Genomic DNA, 12,706 nt, shown 5'->3' on the forward strand with positions numbered 1-12,706 from the left:
TCATGTGTCTGTTGGCCATTTGAATGTCTTCTTTGGTGAAGTGTCTGTTCATTTCCTTTGCCCATTTTTTAATAGGATTATTTGTCTTTCTGTTGTAGAGGTGTTGGATTTTCTTGTAGATTATGGAGATTAGACCTTTGTCTGACTTGTAGAGAGCACTTAAGTTTTGAGGTATAGATCTACTCAGGTACAGTTTTTACAATGTTTTTGAGCAACCCAATCACAATAATACAGTTCTCAGGTGGAAATTTGCTAGCTAAATAGAAGCAGATACCAGCTAAAGATCTCTTTTTCTCTCAATATTAGATTGAAAACGGCGTATTTGTAGCTAACCCTCTTCAGGAACGCACAATTCTAATGAGAAAAGAGGGAGAGTCTGCAAAGAGCATTAATGAGATGCTTCTGAGCAGACTTTCACGGTACCGAGCTTCCCCTTCTGCCACACTGGCTGCCCTGACTGGCTCCACCATCTCCAACACTCTGAAAGAGGATCAAGCAGGTAAGCTGGTCTTCACTTACCAGATCTGTTTACCCTGTGGAACTGTGTTCAGCAACCATGTAATGAGCACTTACTATGTGCCGTACAAAGCACTTTACATAATTCATCTGACTTATCTCATCCCAGTCATTGTCCCTGTTATTTGTTCCAAGCTAATACATGTGGGCTATAGAAGTGAGTTAGCATGAATCTATGATACATGAAAACAACTCTATCTTTAACTGTAAATACCTGATCATCATTTTTGTTAGCGTAAATTAATTGACTTCACATTTAGAATATACTTCATGAGTGTCAAAAACCAACATTTAGCATCATCTTCACTAAACACAATCTTGATCAAGCAAGGAAGAAACACATATTCTACAACACATACTTCTTTTTTAAAAAATTATCAGTTAGTGTTTGTAATTGAACATTTTAAACTAGATAATACATTTACAAAGTTTGAAAGTGAACACAATCTAAAAAGATATGAGGGTAAGTCAAAAGAATATTGCTACTAGGGGATTGAAGTTGTCAAGGATTTCATTTTACTTGAATCCACAGTCAACACCAATGGAAACAGCAGTCAAGAAACCAACACATTGCATTGGGCACATCTGCTGCAAAAGGCCTCTTTAAAGTGTTAAAAAGCAAAGATGTCACTTAAAGGACTAAGGTGCATCTGACTCAAGCCGTGGTGTTTTCAACTGCCTCATATGCGTATGAAAGCTGGACAGTGAATAAGGAAAACCAAAGAAGAATTGACACCTTTGAATTATGGTGTTGGAGAAGAATGTTGAATATGCCACGGACTGCCAAAAGAACGAACAAATCTGTCTTGGAAGAAGTACAGCCAGAATGCTCCTTAGAAGCAAGGATGGTGAGACTTCGTCTCACATACTTTGGACATGTTATCAGGAGGGACCAGTTCCTGGAAAAGGACATTATGCTTGGTAAAGCAGAGGATCAGCGAAAAAGAGAAGGACCCTCAACGAGATGGACTGACACAGTGGCTGCAACAATGGGCTCAAGCAGAACAATGATCATGAGGATGGCACAGAACTGGGCAGGATTTCATTCTGTTGTACATAGGGTCACTATGAGTCGGAACTGACTCGAGGGCACCTAACAACAACCACAGTAGGGTTGCAGTTCATACATGCATGGGTTCATTCCAAACAAAATGTGTTTAAACATGTCTCTGCGATCAGTGGATGGCTGCAAACAAGTTCTCTCAGTAATACACTTGTCTTCGTATTGTTAGGGTCCCTTCAAAAAAAAGGATACTTTTTGTGCCATGGGGAAAAAAAAAAAAAAAAAAACGACTTTGAGATCAGGGCTCATACCAAATTTTTAGTAAAACTCAGGTGGACATCTTCGCAAATCATTGAAACTTTGCAGCAAGTTTATGGAAATGCTGCCCCACATAAAAGAATGGTTTTTGATGGATCAAGCATTTTAAGGAAGATCAGGAAGACCTCAAAGATGAGCCAAGAGTAGAAAGACCTCTAAGAAGATTATGGATTCCAAAGAGGTAATCTTGATAGATTTTTCTCAGTTGACACAGGACGATCACGGGGGCTTATTATGAAAAAGTTTTAAGAAAATTGAAAACTGCATTGGTGAGAAAAAGCCCAAGAAAGTTGTGCCAAGGAATTTTTTTTCTCGTTACAACAATGCACCCAGTCATTCTTTGAGTATAGCAAGGGCTGTCCTATGAGAATTTTGTTGGGAAACCTTACCCCATCCACCCTACAGCCCTGAGCTGGCCTCTTCAAACTTCTTTTTATTCCCAAAACTTAAACAACATTTTAAAGGAACATGATTTGTGTCCCTCAAGGATGCCAAAACTGCTGTTTTGTCATGGTGTAAATTGAAGGGTACAGAATTTTGGGGGGAAGGGTTAGAGAGATGGAAACACCCGCCTTCAGAAGTGTGTACACCTAGATGGAGGATATGTTGAGAAAGAATGGCTTCACATTTTGATATTTTTGTTTAATAAAGGTTTCTATGATTTTGTAGCAATACTTCTTGACTTACATATGCAGAGAAGTCTTACTCCCACCATCTTGGTATATTCCATATTCTGCCACTACCCCACATCCTATAGGCAACTGTATTGACTAGTTTTTATTTATCCTTGCGTTTCTTTATGCAAATACAATTAAAGACAAATATATATGTTTTTATTTTCCTGTTTAATAAAAGATAACATATTATATACACCATGCTACCGTTTTAAAGCAAGAGTTCTTAACCAGGATAACCCTTTAAGGAGTTCATAAATATGCTCCCCCAAAGTTTTAAATAACATGTTATATATATCATGGCTTTCATCAATTTTCAAAGTCATCTGTGGCCCAAAAAAAGGTTAAAAAGCATTATTCTAGAAGAGTTTGTAGATTATATACCAACCACTTGAATTGGATAACAAACCATGAAGCTGCAGTAAAAGATAAGGCCAGAAAAAGATGCCATATAAAGAAAAAAATGTGTCTGAATTAATGTGCGTTTAATGGCTTTAATGCAGTTTTATGCTTTAATTCCTTTACAGCCTGAAATGCTAGTGGTTAATTTATTTTGAAAATACCAAATCAAACACTTATTAATCCACATTAGAATTTAAGGATAGTATTTTATTTCCACAGGCCTCTATTGTATCAAATATAAGTGAAGAAATTGTTAATAGTTGTTATAACTTAGGTTACTAGATAACTTGAGTTGTAGGAAATACTTGTGTAGAGGACAGTCATTAAATGAACATTTTATGACAGGTCATTTACTTAACTAAATGAACATTTTATGACAGGCTAAAGGCTTGGTCTGCGTTTGTCTCTTGGGAGAAAATTGAATCCTACCCTGAACAGTAGAAATACTAGGGGAATGTTTATTGGATAAGAAAACATGAGCAGTATCAAAAAGAGATATTAGAAGGCAAAGGTATATTTAAAATTCTGTGAAAACTAGTATCCATTTTCTAAACCTGTGATCTCATTGTACTGTTGGAAACATTCTCTGTGTATTCATTTAACATAAAAAATTACCAGTTGTAGGATAAGTGAAGTTGTGAAAATTCATTGAACATTCAGAGGGACTAGAATTTTTAATCCTAAAACCAAAGTGATAAACTAATATTTACTACCACATTAAGAAGAATATGTTTATTAAAAACATCTTGGTAAACAATCCTATGCTCACAAAGTTGCTAATTTTTAAATCATTGTCCTTTTTGCCATTTTAATTTGGGTTTCTTACCTACAGAAGTGGACTTATGTTCCTGAATTTATGTCCTGAATGAAGAATATTCTGGTTGGGGGCTGGGAGTTTTTAAAAAGGGAGCATTTGAGAAGCATAAACATTAAAAACAAACGTCGGACAGATTAGGTTTCTCTTTTCTCCGTTTTCTAATCTCAGACAAAAGACAAAAGACTCTAAAGACTGTTATATCTGTCTGGGCCATGAATAATAAGTTACATTTGATAGCCTGACAGCTTCCTAAGTAAAGCACTCTGATTGACTTTCTGTTGGCTTCATGAATCCTCACTAGGCTAGTGTATAGAAAATCCTTAAGTCTCCTCCATATTTCATATCTGCCAGTAACTAAGAGAGATTAAAGCACATTTTATGCCCCTTGATTAGAAACAATAATTATTTCCTTAATGAAGGCAGTTCGTTATTGACCCTAAAAAATCCATGTCATGGATTATTATAAATCATGCAGGTATAAAATTATTTTGTGATAGATACTATGAAAGCTTTCATTAACTAGTTATAGTTTGAGTTTTCTGACTGATTTCATGTTCAAAGCTGTTTGTAATGAATGTAATATCAAAAAACTGTCAAAAATTTGTTCTATGTAAAATTAAAAGAAAAGCTCTATAATGGAACATTAGTTTCCTAGGGGAAACACAAAGAGTAGGATTCTTCTTTTATTTCGAGATTTAGTCCCTGTGAGGATTCATTCTTTGGGAAGGATTTTTAGAGACATAGGAGCATACTGAAAATTTGGAGCACTGTCCAGAAATGTTTATACCCTATAACAAGGGGGTTGGGGTCAGGCTGTAGAGCCAGAAGGTCATTAAATTTTCCTTACCTTTCTACTTCTTGCTCTGTTTTCCTACTCTGGGTATATCCTTGTTTGAGTTTGGGGTCCCCACATTATACCCTAGTCTGTTTTGGTAATCAGATTAATCTGAGTGTCACATATTTCTACTCAGCATGTTCATTCCTTTCGCCAGCAAACACTAGCTGTGGGTTACCTCTAAAAATGCTACGGAAGACGCCCATCTATACTTGTGGCACATACTTAGTGATGCTGGTCCCGCCTCCGGGAGGATCAGGCAGTTCAGCTACCCGCTCTCTTTTTGGTGGAACAAGTGGTTTGTCATCTTTAAAAAGTAAGTGAATTTTATCTGTGACACTTTGCCCCGTTTGCCTCAGACTCTGAAATTTAAAGCTTTGCTGTTATTTCTGATAACAACCAAAAATGGTAATTATCAGTATAGTTATAGGCTAGGAGGAATTAAAAATATAATTATTTGTAGATGATACAATTGTGTACTTTTGAAACTATCATCCTGTAAAATTACTAGAAATAATAATGTCCAGTAAAGTTTTATGAACTAAAATAATCTCTTGCCACATGATTTACAGACGACACAGTAAGAGCTCCTCCCCCTGTGATAGAATTTCAAAAAGCTGTCTAAAAAATGTGAGATGCTTCCATTTTGGGACACATATACAAAATGTTAAACAGCACAACAACAACAACAAAAATATGTAAAAATTCACTGATGTCTGTTAACGTACGGTATTTTTATAAAAGAGAGGGTTACACTATAGTAATTAAAGCAGTGTGATTTTGGCTTTGGAGTGGGCAAATAAATAAGTGGAATAAAATATACAATAAAACACATTCCTCATATGTAGGAATAGCTTATTTTTGCATTTTTTTTCCTTCAAATTTCTTTAGGTACATAAAATTAAAATGTTTTAAAATATTTACTTGTTTTAATTTTCCAGTATTTCATATCCTGTCCTCTTTAAATAATTTGTTTACAATCATTCCATGATTTCACATAGAGATTTTATAAAAACATTTCTTATTCTAACTTAAGCCATCAGATACAAATTTGACTTTAACAGTTAAACAAAATTGTTTATCCAATATCAACTTAACTTTCGGGTTATTTTAAGAAGTTGCATGTGCTTGGAATTCTTAACTCCAAACTCATTTACCCTTAAAACCAAATTAATTGAACTTTTGTCAGTGGCCTGTTTTCTCTAAGAGTGCTCTTCGAATTTGACCAATATGTCCTCTTTAGCCCTTGTAACTACCATTAGTCTTTTTTTTATAGCAGCGTTGAGATATAACTCGCTTACTACAAAATTCACCCCTTTAAAGTGTACGATTCAGTGGTTTGTAGTATATCCACAGAGTTGCACAACTAACACTATGGTCTGATTTTAGAACACTTTTCATCACCTCAAAAAGAAGCCCTGTATCCACTAGCAGTCACTCCTCATTTCCCCTTCCTTGCCAGCCCCTGGCAACAACCAAACTACTTTCTGACTCTATGGATTTACCTTATTCTGGACTTTTCATATAAACGGAATCGTATAATGTGTGACCTTTTGTGACTGGCTTCTTTCCCTTATTATAATGTTTTCATGGTTCATCCATGTTGTAGCATATATCAGTAGTTCATTCCTTTTTGTGGCCAAATCACATTCCACTGTGTGTATTTACCGCATTTTGTTTATCCATTCATCTGTTGATGGGCATTTGGGTTGTTTCCACATTTGGCTATTATGAATAATGCTGCTATGAACATTCAGGCACAAGATTCTATGTGGACATATATTTTCAATTCTTTTGACTATGTACCTGGGAGAATTGCTGAGTTGTATGGTAACTCTATGTTTAACCATTTGACAAGCTGCTAAACTGTTTTCCAAAGCAGCTGCACCATTTTACATTCCCACCAGCAATGTATGAGGGTTCTAATTTCTCCACATCCTCGCCACCATTTGTTCTTGTTTGTCTTTTTAGTCAGAATGGCCTCAACAGCAACTAGTAGTGGGTGTGAAGTAACATCTCATTGTGGTTTTGATTTGCATTTACCCGATGACTACTGATGTTGGGCATCTTTTCATGTGCTTATTGGCCATTTGTATATCCTCACTAGAGAAATGTCCGTTCAAGTCCTTTGCCCATTTTTAAATTGGGTTATTTGTCTTTTTATTGACCATTAGTCTTACTAAGCTCTAAACCCATTTGTTTGTTTTTTCCAGTGCTGGTCACAGGGTTCATTTTTAGTCTCCTTGTCATGGCGTTTTCACTCAGTTGAGATTGGCCCCATGTACTTAAAGCAGGCCTGCACAGTGCCATTCTTTCATGAGGATATAGCTTATACAGTGATTCTTGTTTAGACGAACAAATTAGAAAATACTTAAATACCTTCTATGCTCTGTCTGGAGCCCTGGTGGTGCAGTGGTTAAGAGCTCTGCTGCTAACCAAAAGGTCAGCAGTTTGAATCCACCAGCTGCTCCTTGGAAACCCTGTGGGGCAGTTCTGCTCTATCCTATAGGGTTGCTATGAGTCAGAATGGACTCAACAGCAACAGGTTAGAGGATCATGCTCTGGCCAACGTTGATCATTGTGGGGCCCCTCAGAAAGTGAAAGAAACAGTGCTTGCCTTCAGGAGCTCGTAGTCTAGTTGTGAGAAATGATGTGGGAGTATGAAACAACTAGAAAGTGGTATCGCTGCTGTGTCAGTGCTTGAACCATGTGGCGCAGGCTGTAATGCTGCAGAATCAGAGAAAGAAAGGATCATTGCGGAGAGGGAGGCAAAGGAGCAACTTCTTGAGGAAAGAAGCAACTTAAACTTCTTGAAGTTTAAGTTGTGAAAAGCAGGTGTTTTCTGTGTAAGTGACCAAGGGGGAAAAAGGGATATGTATGTTAAAAACAATGAAAAAAAGAGTTTGGGAAGATCAGTCTGTTGGTGTGCAGGATGGAATAGTTGAAAATAAAAAAGAAATAAAGATAGCAGTTTTGATTATAACTCAAGGCAGGCATGATAAGGGCCTGGACTACTAGGGCAATGAGAATAAGGAGGAAAAAAAAAACCTCAAGAGACACAGTATTAGGATTTTTTGTTTGAAGGTAGGGAAGAAAAGAATAGTATCAACAGTAGCAGCTAATACATATGTACTGTTGTAGATCCTTGACATATTTTAACTCATTTAATCTCCACAATAACCCTATGAGGCTGGTTCTTATCTACACTTTGCAAACGAGGAAACCAAGACTCTGAGAGTTAAATAACTTGCCCACGGTCACCCATAAGTGGTGGAGATGGAATTAAAACCCAGAAACCTGAAGCCCATTCTCTTCATCCCTACACTATCCTGTGTTGAGGGAAAGGGCCAAAGTGTCTCCGAGTTTTAGAGCCAGTGCTTGGAAGGACAGGAACTGAACTGCATTTGAGTTTCCATCAACCTTTATTTAGCACCAACCATATGTAAGTATTTCTTGTAAATGCTGTTTGTTACTCTGTGGTATTAACAATGTTAATCCTTCTTGAAATTACCCTTTTGATAACCTATATTGAAAAAACCTTCATGCAAAAACTACCATTTCAAAAAACATTTAAAAAATATGGTTCACTATTAAATTTAGGAAGATATTTTGGTGATGGTTTTCTGTGGTCCTCTGTATATATTTTTTATGTCCTCATTGTTACCACCAATAGACAACAAAAAAAGGTGGGATTTTTTTTTTTCTTAATGAAAATCTTGTTAGCAGCTTAGAGTTTCAGCTTCGAAGAGTAGAACAACCATCTTCTTGAGGTTCATTAAACAACTTAATGTTTGTTTCCAAAGTCCTAGCCTCTAGCTTGGTATATAATATTTCCGACGGTCAGTTCACAAGTCGTGCCGATCTCATCGATGCTGCTGGAAGCTCTCTGGGACGTGGTGCTCTTGTACCAGGATTGGGTAAGAAAGAAACACGCACATTTCCGTGGAAAATTCAATGTTTTAGCAATTTATCTTGAAAAACTTTTGCCTGTTTCCCTTGGCGTCGTAGTTTCCTTGAAAGAAAAAAAAAATTAATACTGCTGTTCAATTTTTGAGGATCAATGTAAGAAATTGCCATATGTGAAATTCCTCTGTATAAACTGTTTTTGAAGAAATTGTCCATTATTTTGTGTGATGATGCCTATAATAAATTCTTCTCAAAGCACGTGCCATAAAATGTCTCATGAGGAATTGGTATTCTTCTTATTGTTAGACAATGAGTATTATATAATATATTGGATTTTTTCTTTGCCCTAGCTGCTAGGAATCTCATACCTATGTTTTGGGCTCAGTTACCAAAACTTTTATTTTGTGTTAACTTTTACTGGTCCTATTGTACCTGAGTTTTTGATGTAAGCCATCTAAATCCTTTTTGGAAGTATGTCAGATATAAATAATTTAGTAAGAACTAATAATTCCATGAGATTTATTCAGTTCTTACATAGAAGTTAAGGAAAGTTAGAAATTGAATCCTGGCTTCTTGCTTCTGAGTCCCAACCTAGTGCTTTGCCAGGTAAATACATGGGAGTAGGGCTGTGGATTGTTGGCATTAGGGGAAGTCCTCGCCCTTCCCTTCTTTAGCAGTGCTTGTGAGAAATATGTATACAGGCCAATGGTGACATGACAGTTGAGTGAAGTATGCTCTTTCTGCAGGTGCATGTTATGATACAGTGAACAACATGCTGTGGACATGCTCAAATGACTACATCGATCAGTGGTGTAATCCCGGGAATCAAGCCTTCCATTACGTCTGCCAGAGACTAGGAGTCAGCCACATTATCACTGAGCCCAAAGGTGAGCTGAACTCACAGTCTTGGAGGAAGAGATTTCCTCCCCTGAAATCTGAGAGAGTATAGCGGCATTCGTAAGTGGAAACATAAACAAAGTAACAAGATGGGTCAATAGCCTGCCTTCCCTTTTTGAATTTAGAAAGCCAAAACCGTTTGCTATCTGTAACCCTGAAAGAGTAAATAAGAGTAAAGTAAGTAAATAAGTATGTAAATACATAGAGCTTTTAAGATGGTCCATAGGTTTTTTTTTTTTTTTTTTTTTAAAGAAAATTGACATGTTCCTATGGAATTTTTCAGGACTTTGTTGCAAAAATTGATTCCTCATTTGTACTTGGAGTGGGATTATATACTGTTAAAATGTTTTATATTGAGAATGGCTTATTTACACACAAACTTCAAATTATATAGAATTAACCATTGAGGACATTTAGATCTTAAATATTACTGTAGGGTCGCTATGAGTCAGAATCAACTCAATGGCAACGAGTTCAGTTTTTTTGTTTGGTTTTATTAGGATTATTAATATTAGGTTAATCATAGCATAAAATCTTATGGCTTTAAAATAATAAATAGGTCAAAGAAGAAATCTCAAGGTAGATTAGCAAATATTTTGAAGTGAATGAAAACAAAAGCACAACATACCAAAATTTATAGCATGGAGCAAAGCAGGGCTAAAAATAGTATAAGTTCATAAGAGTGTTGTAAGGTAGTACTTGTAGAGCGCTTGGTCCATTTCCCAGCATATACAAAGTGGTAGCTCCTTACGGTATAGAAATATTGAAATTCCCAAGTGATTTCACCCTAGCACTCCTTGATGGGGGGAAAGGTGTCTCCAGCAGTAGTGGAAGAGATTGGAGCCAACTTACTCTCTCCTAGTGCATGTGCATCAGAGGTCTCTTCCTTGGGGACCACCTATAGAGATGTCTTTCCTCACTGAGTTTCCGTTTCATCTTCTAGAAGAGGCTATAACCACGAGTGAGGTTATAAACCAGTTATTGCACCATGTTGGTGCGATGTGCATACACCAACTCAATCTTCTTGCTACCAACCCCAATCTTCCAATCACAAGTGTCTTGGGCAAGCAGCATCCAATTGAAGCACACCATCTTAGCAGTATTTGTGACATCATGGAAAAGGCCATGGTTAATGGAGATACCTGTATTATACGCTGCATTCTTGTGGTCTTTCAGGTAAATACACTGTTTTGAGATAAATAAGATAATAGGGAAAAAGAAACTCAAACCTTAGCTTTACCCAGCTAATTTCTACCAGAAGGAAAATTTAATAACATTCCTGTTTGGTATTTTAGCACATTCTAATCCTGTAATTAGAATTACTGTCATGTTCATTCATTGCATTGCAGTTAATGGAGTATTGCTATATGTAGCTCTTTACAATTAATATATGTAAAATATTTACTATAATTATACCATTGCACAATAGATGGGATTATGCTTAAAAATCCACCTGGGTATTTATTCAAAAGAATATCTGCCATGTCTTTCTTCATAAGGATAGTTTTATCCCCAGTAGAATTAGCATTTTTAGATATCACCCTTATGTTTCTGTAGGTGGTGTTTAAATTTTTCTTCAGCCCACAAACTGAAAGGAATAGAGACATCATTCGACGGTCGGGATTGCTTCTTTGGCAGTTGTTGATGGCACCAAAAGATCAAATTTGCCCTGACATTCAGAAGGAAGTCTGCCTTGCCATCAGGTAAATAGCAAACGATTTTCACTGTGCCCTCTGCAAAATGCTTTGTAATCTTCCCTGCAAGCCAGTAGCAGAGATGTCTCTTAACCCATCCGGCTGTCAGGACCTTATGCACAGGGGATAATTTAACTGGAGAGAGGTTTGTGGCCCCACCCTCAGGACCCAAGCCACCTGTGGTACCCACATACCTCATCTCACCAAAAGTCTGCCCTCTTTTGGATGTCTTAAAAGACAAAATGCCAAAAAACCTTTAAGTGCATATTTTGGTTGTTTACAAGCAGATGCTCTTCTCATTTGCGAGAGAATGAGACTGGGATTATATACTGTTAAAATGTTAAAATGCTGGGGTGGTTAAGAATGCAGGCTTTGGCAACAAGCTGGCTTGGGTTCTAGTCTTTGCTCTGCCACTTACTAGCTGTGACCTTAGTTTGAGGCTTCTGTTTTCTCAGCTGTAAAAATGGACATAAAAATAACACCTGCTTTATAGGTTTTAGTAAGATAAGGCCAGATGCAAAGTAAATACTCAACAGTGTCAGCCTTTATTATTTTTCTTAATCTGCTTAAAACTTTGTTAGACAAGAGACAGAATTTATGGGCCATTTTCTATTTATTATAATTTAACCTATCAATTTTTTTTTTTTTTTGAGTGCAGGGAACTTTTCTGCTTGATGTAACCAAGTGTGAATCAGTGGCTCAGAGAGCACTGAGTGCTTGGTCTGAAAGAGCTGTATGACAGGGGTGAGAATAGACGGAGGGGACTTTTTTCCCCTTCCATAATCGATTGTGCTTTGGTTCTCTTTCTGTCAAGAACATTGAGGCTATGTTAAAATCTGGTGCCATCGGGAAACTTCTGGGAGTGATAGATATGTTCATTGTCTTAATTGTGGTGATGGTTTTATGGGTGAGCACGTATGTCAAAAAAAAAAAAAAGACAAAAATGTCACCCTGAAGACTAAGGTGCACCTGACTCAAGCCATGGTGTTTTCAACTGCCTCATATGCATGCAAAAACTGGACAGTGAATAAGGAAGACCGAAGAAGAGTTGACGTCTTTGAATTATGGTGTTGGCAAAGAATATTGGATATACCATGGACTCCCAAAAGAATGAACAAATCTGTCTTAGAAAGAAGTATAGCCAGAATGCTCCTTAGAAGCAAGGATGGCAAGACTACATCTCACATACTTTGGACATGTTATCAGGAGGTACCAGTCCCTGGGGAAGGACATCATGCTTGATAAAGTAGAGGATCAGTGAAAAAGAGGAAGACCTTCAACGAGATGTATTGACAGAGTGGCTGCTACAATGGGCTCAAGCATAACAGCAATCCTGAGGCTGGCGCAGGACAGGGCAGTGTTTCGTTCTGTTGTACCTAGGGTTGCTATGAGTCGGAACTGACTCGATGGCACCTAAGACCAACAACAACACATATATCAAAACTTTTCAAATTGTACACTTTACATACGTATGGTTCAGACTAAACCAAAGCTTAGAAGTTGCCTGAATACAGTCAAACACTCTGAGGCACAGAGTAGCAGGGCAAGGGTCTGGGGACCATGCTTTCAGGGGACATCTAGGTCAATTGGCATAACAAAGCTTATTAAGAAAATGTTCTGCATCCTACTTTGGTGAGTGGCGTC

General features: G+C 37.2%; 1 protein-coding gene across 1 annotated transcript in view; it reads left to right on the forward strand.

Annotated features, from left to right (window-relative positions):
* The window catches only part of HECTD4 (HECT domain E3 ubiquitin protein ligase 4), a 119,705-nt gene that overhangs the window by 23,264 nt on the left and 83,735 nt on the right, over positions 1-12,706 (forward strand). Inside the window, exons 7-12 of the mRNA XM_023733791.1 lie at positions 307-499; positions 4,723-4,881; positions 8,369-8,482; positions 9,218-9,358; positions 10,312-10,544; positions 10,926-11,071. Of these exons, the coding sequence (XP_023589559.1) occupies positions 307-499; positions 4,723-4,881; positions 8,369-8,482; positions 9,218-9,358; positions 10,312-10,544; positions 10,926-11,071 (986 nt within the window). The remainder of the gene's footprint in view (positions 1-306; positions 500-4,722; positions 4,882-8,368; positions 8,483-9,217; positions 9,359-10,311; positions 10,545-10,925; positions 11,072-12,706) is intronic.

The sequence above is a fragment of the Trichechus manatus genome, unplaced genomic scaffold, assembly GCF_000243295.1.
Source record: "Trichechus manatus latirostris isolate Lorelei unplaced genomic scaffold, TriManLat1.0 scaffold00061, whole genome shotgun sequence".
NCBI lineage: Eukaryota > Metazoa > Chordata > Mammalia > Sirenia > Trichechidae > Trichechus > Trichechus manatus.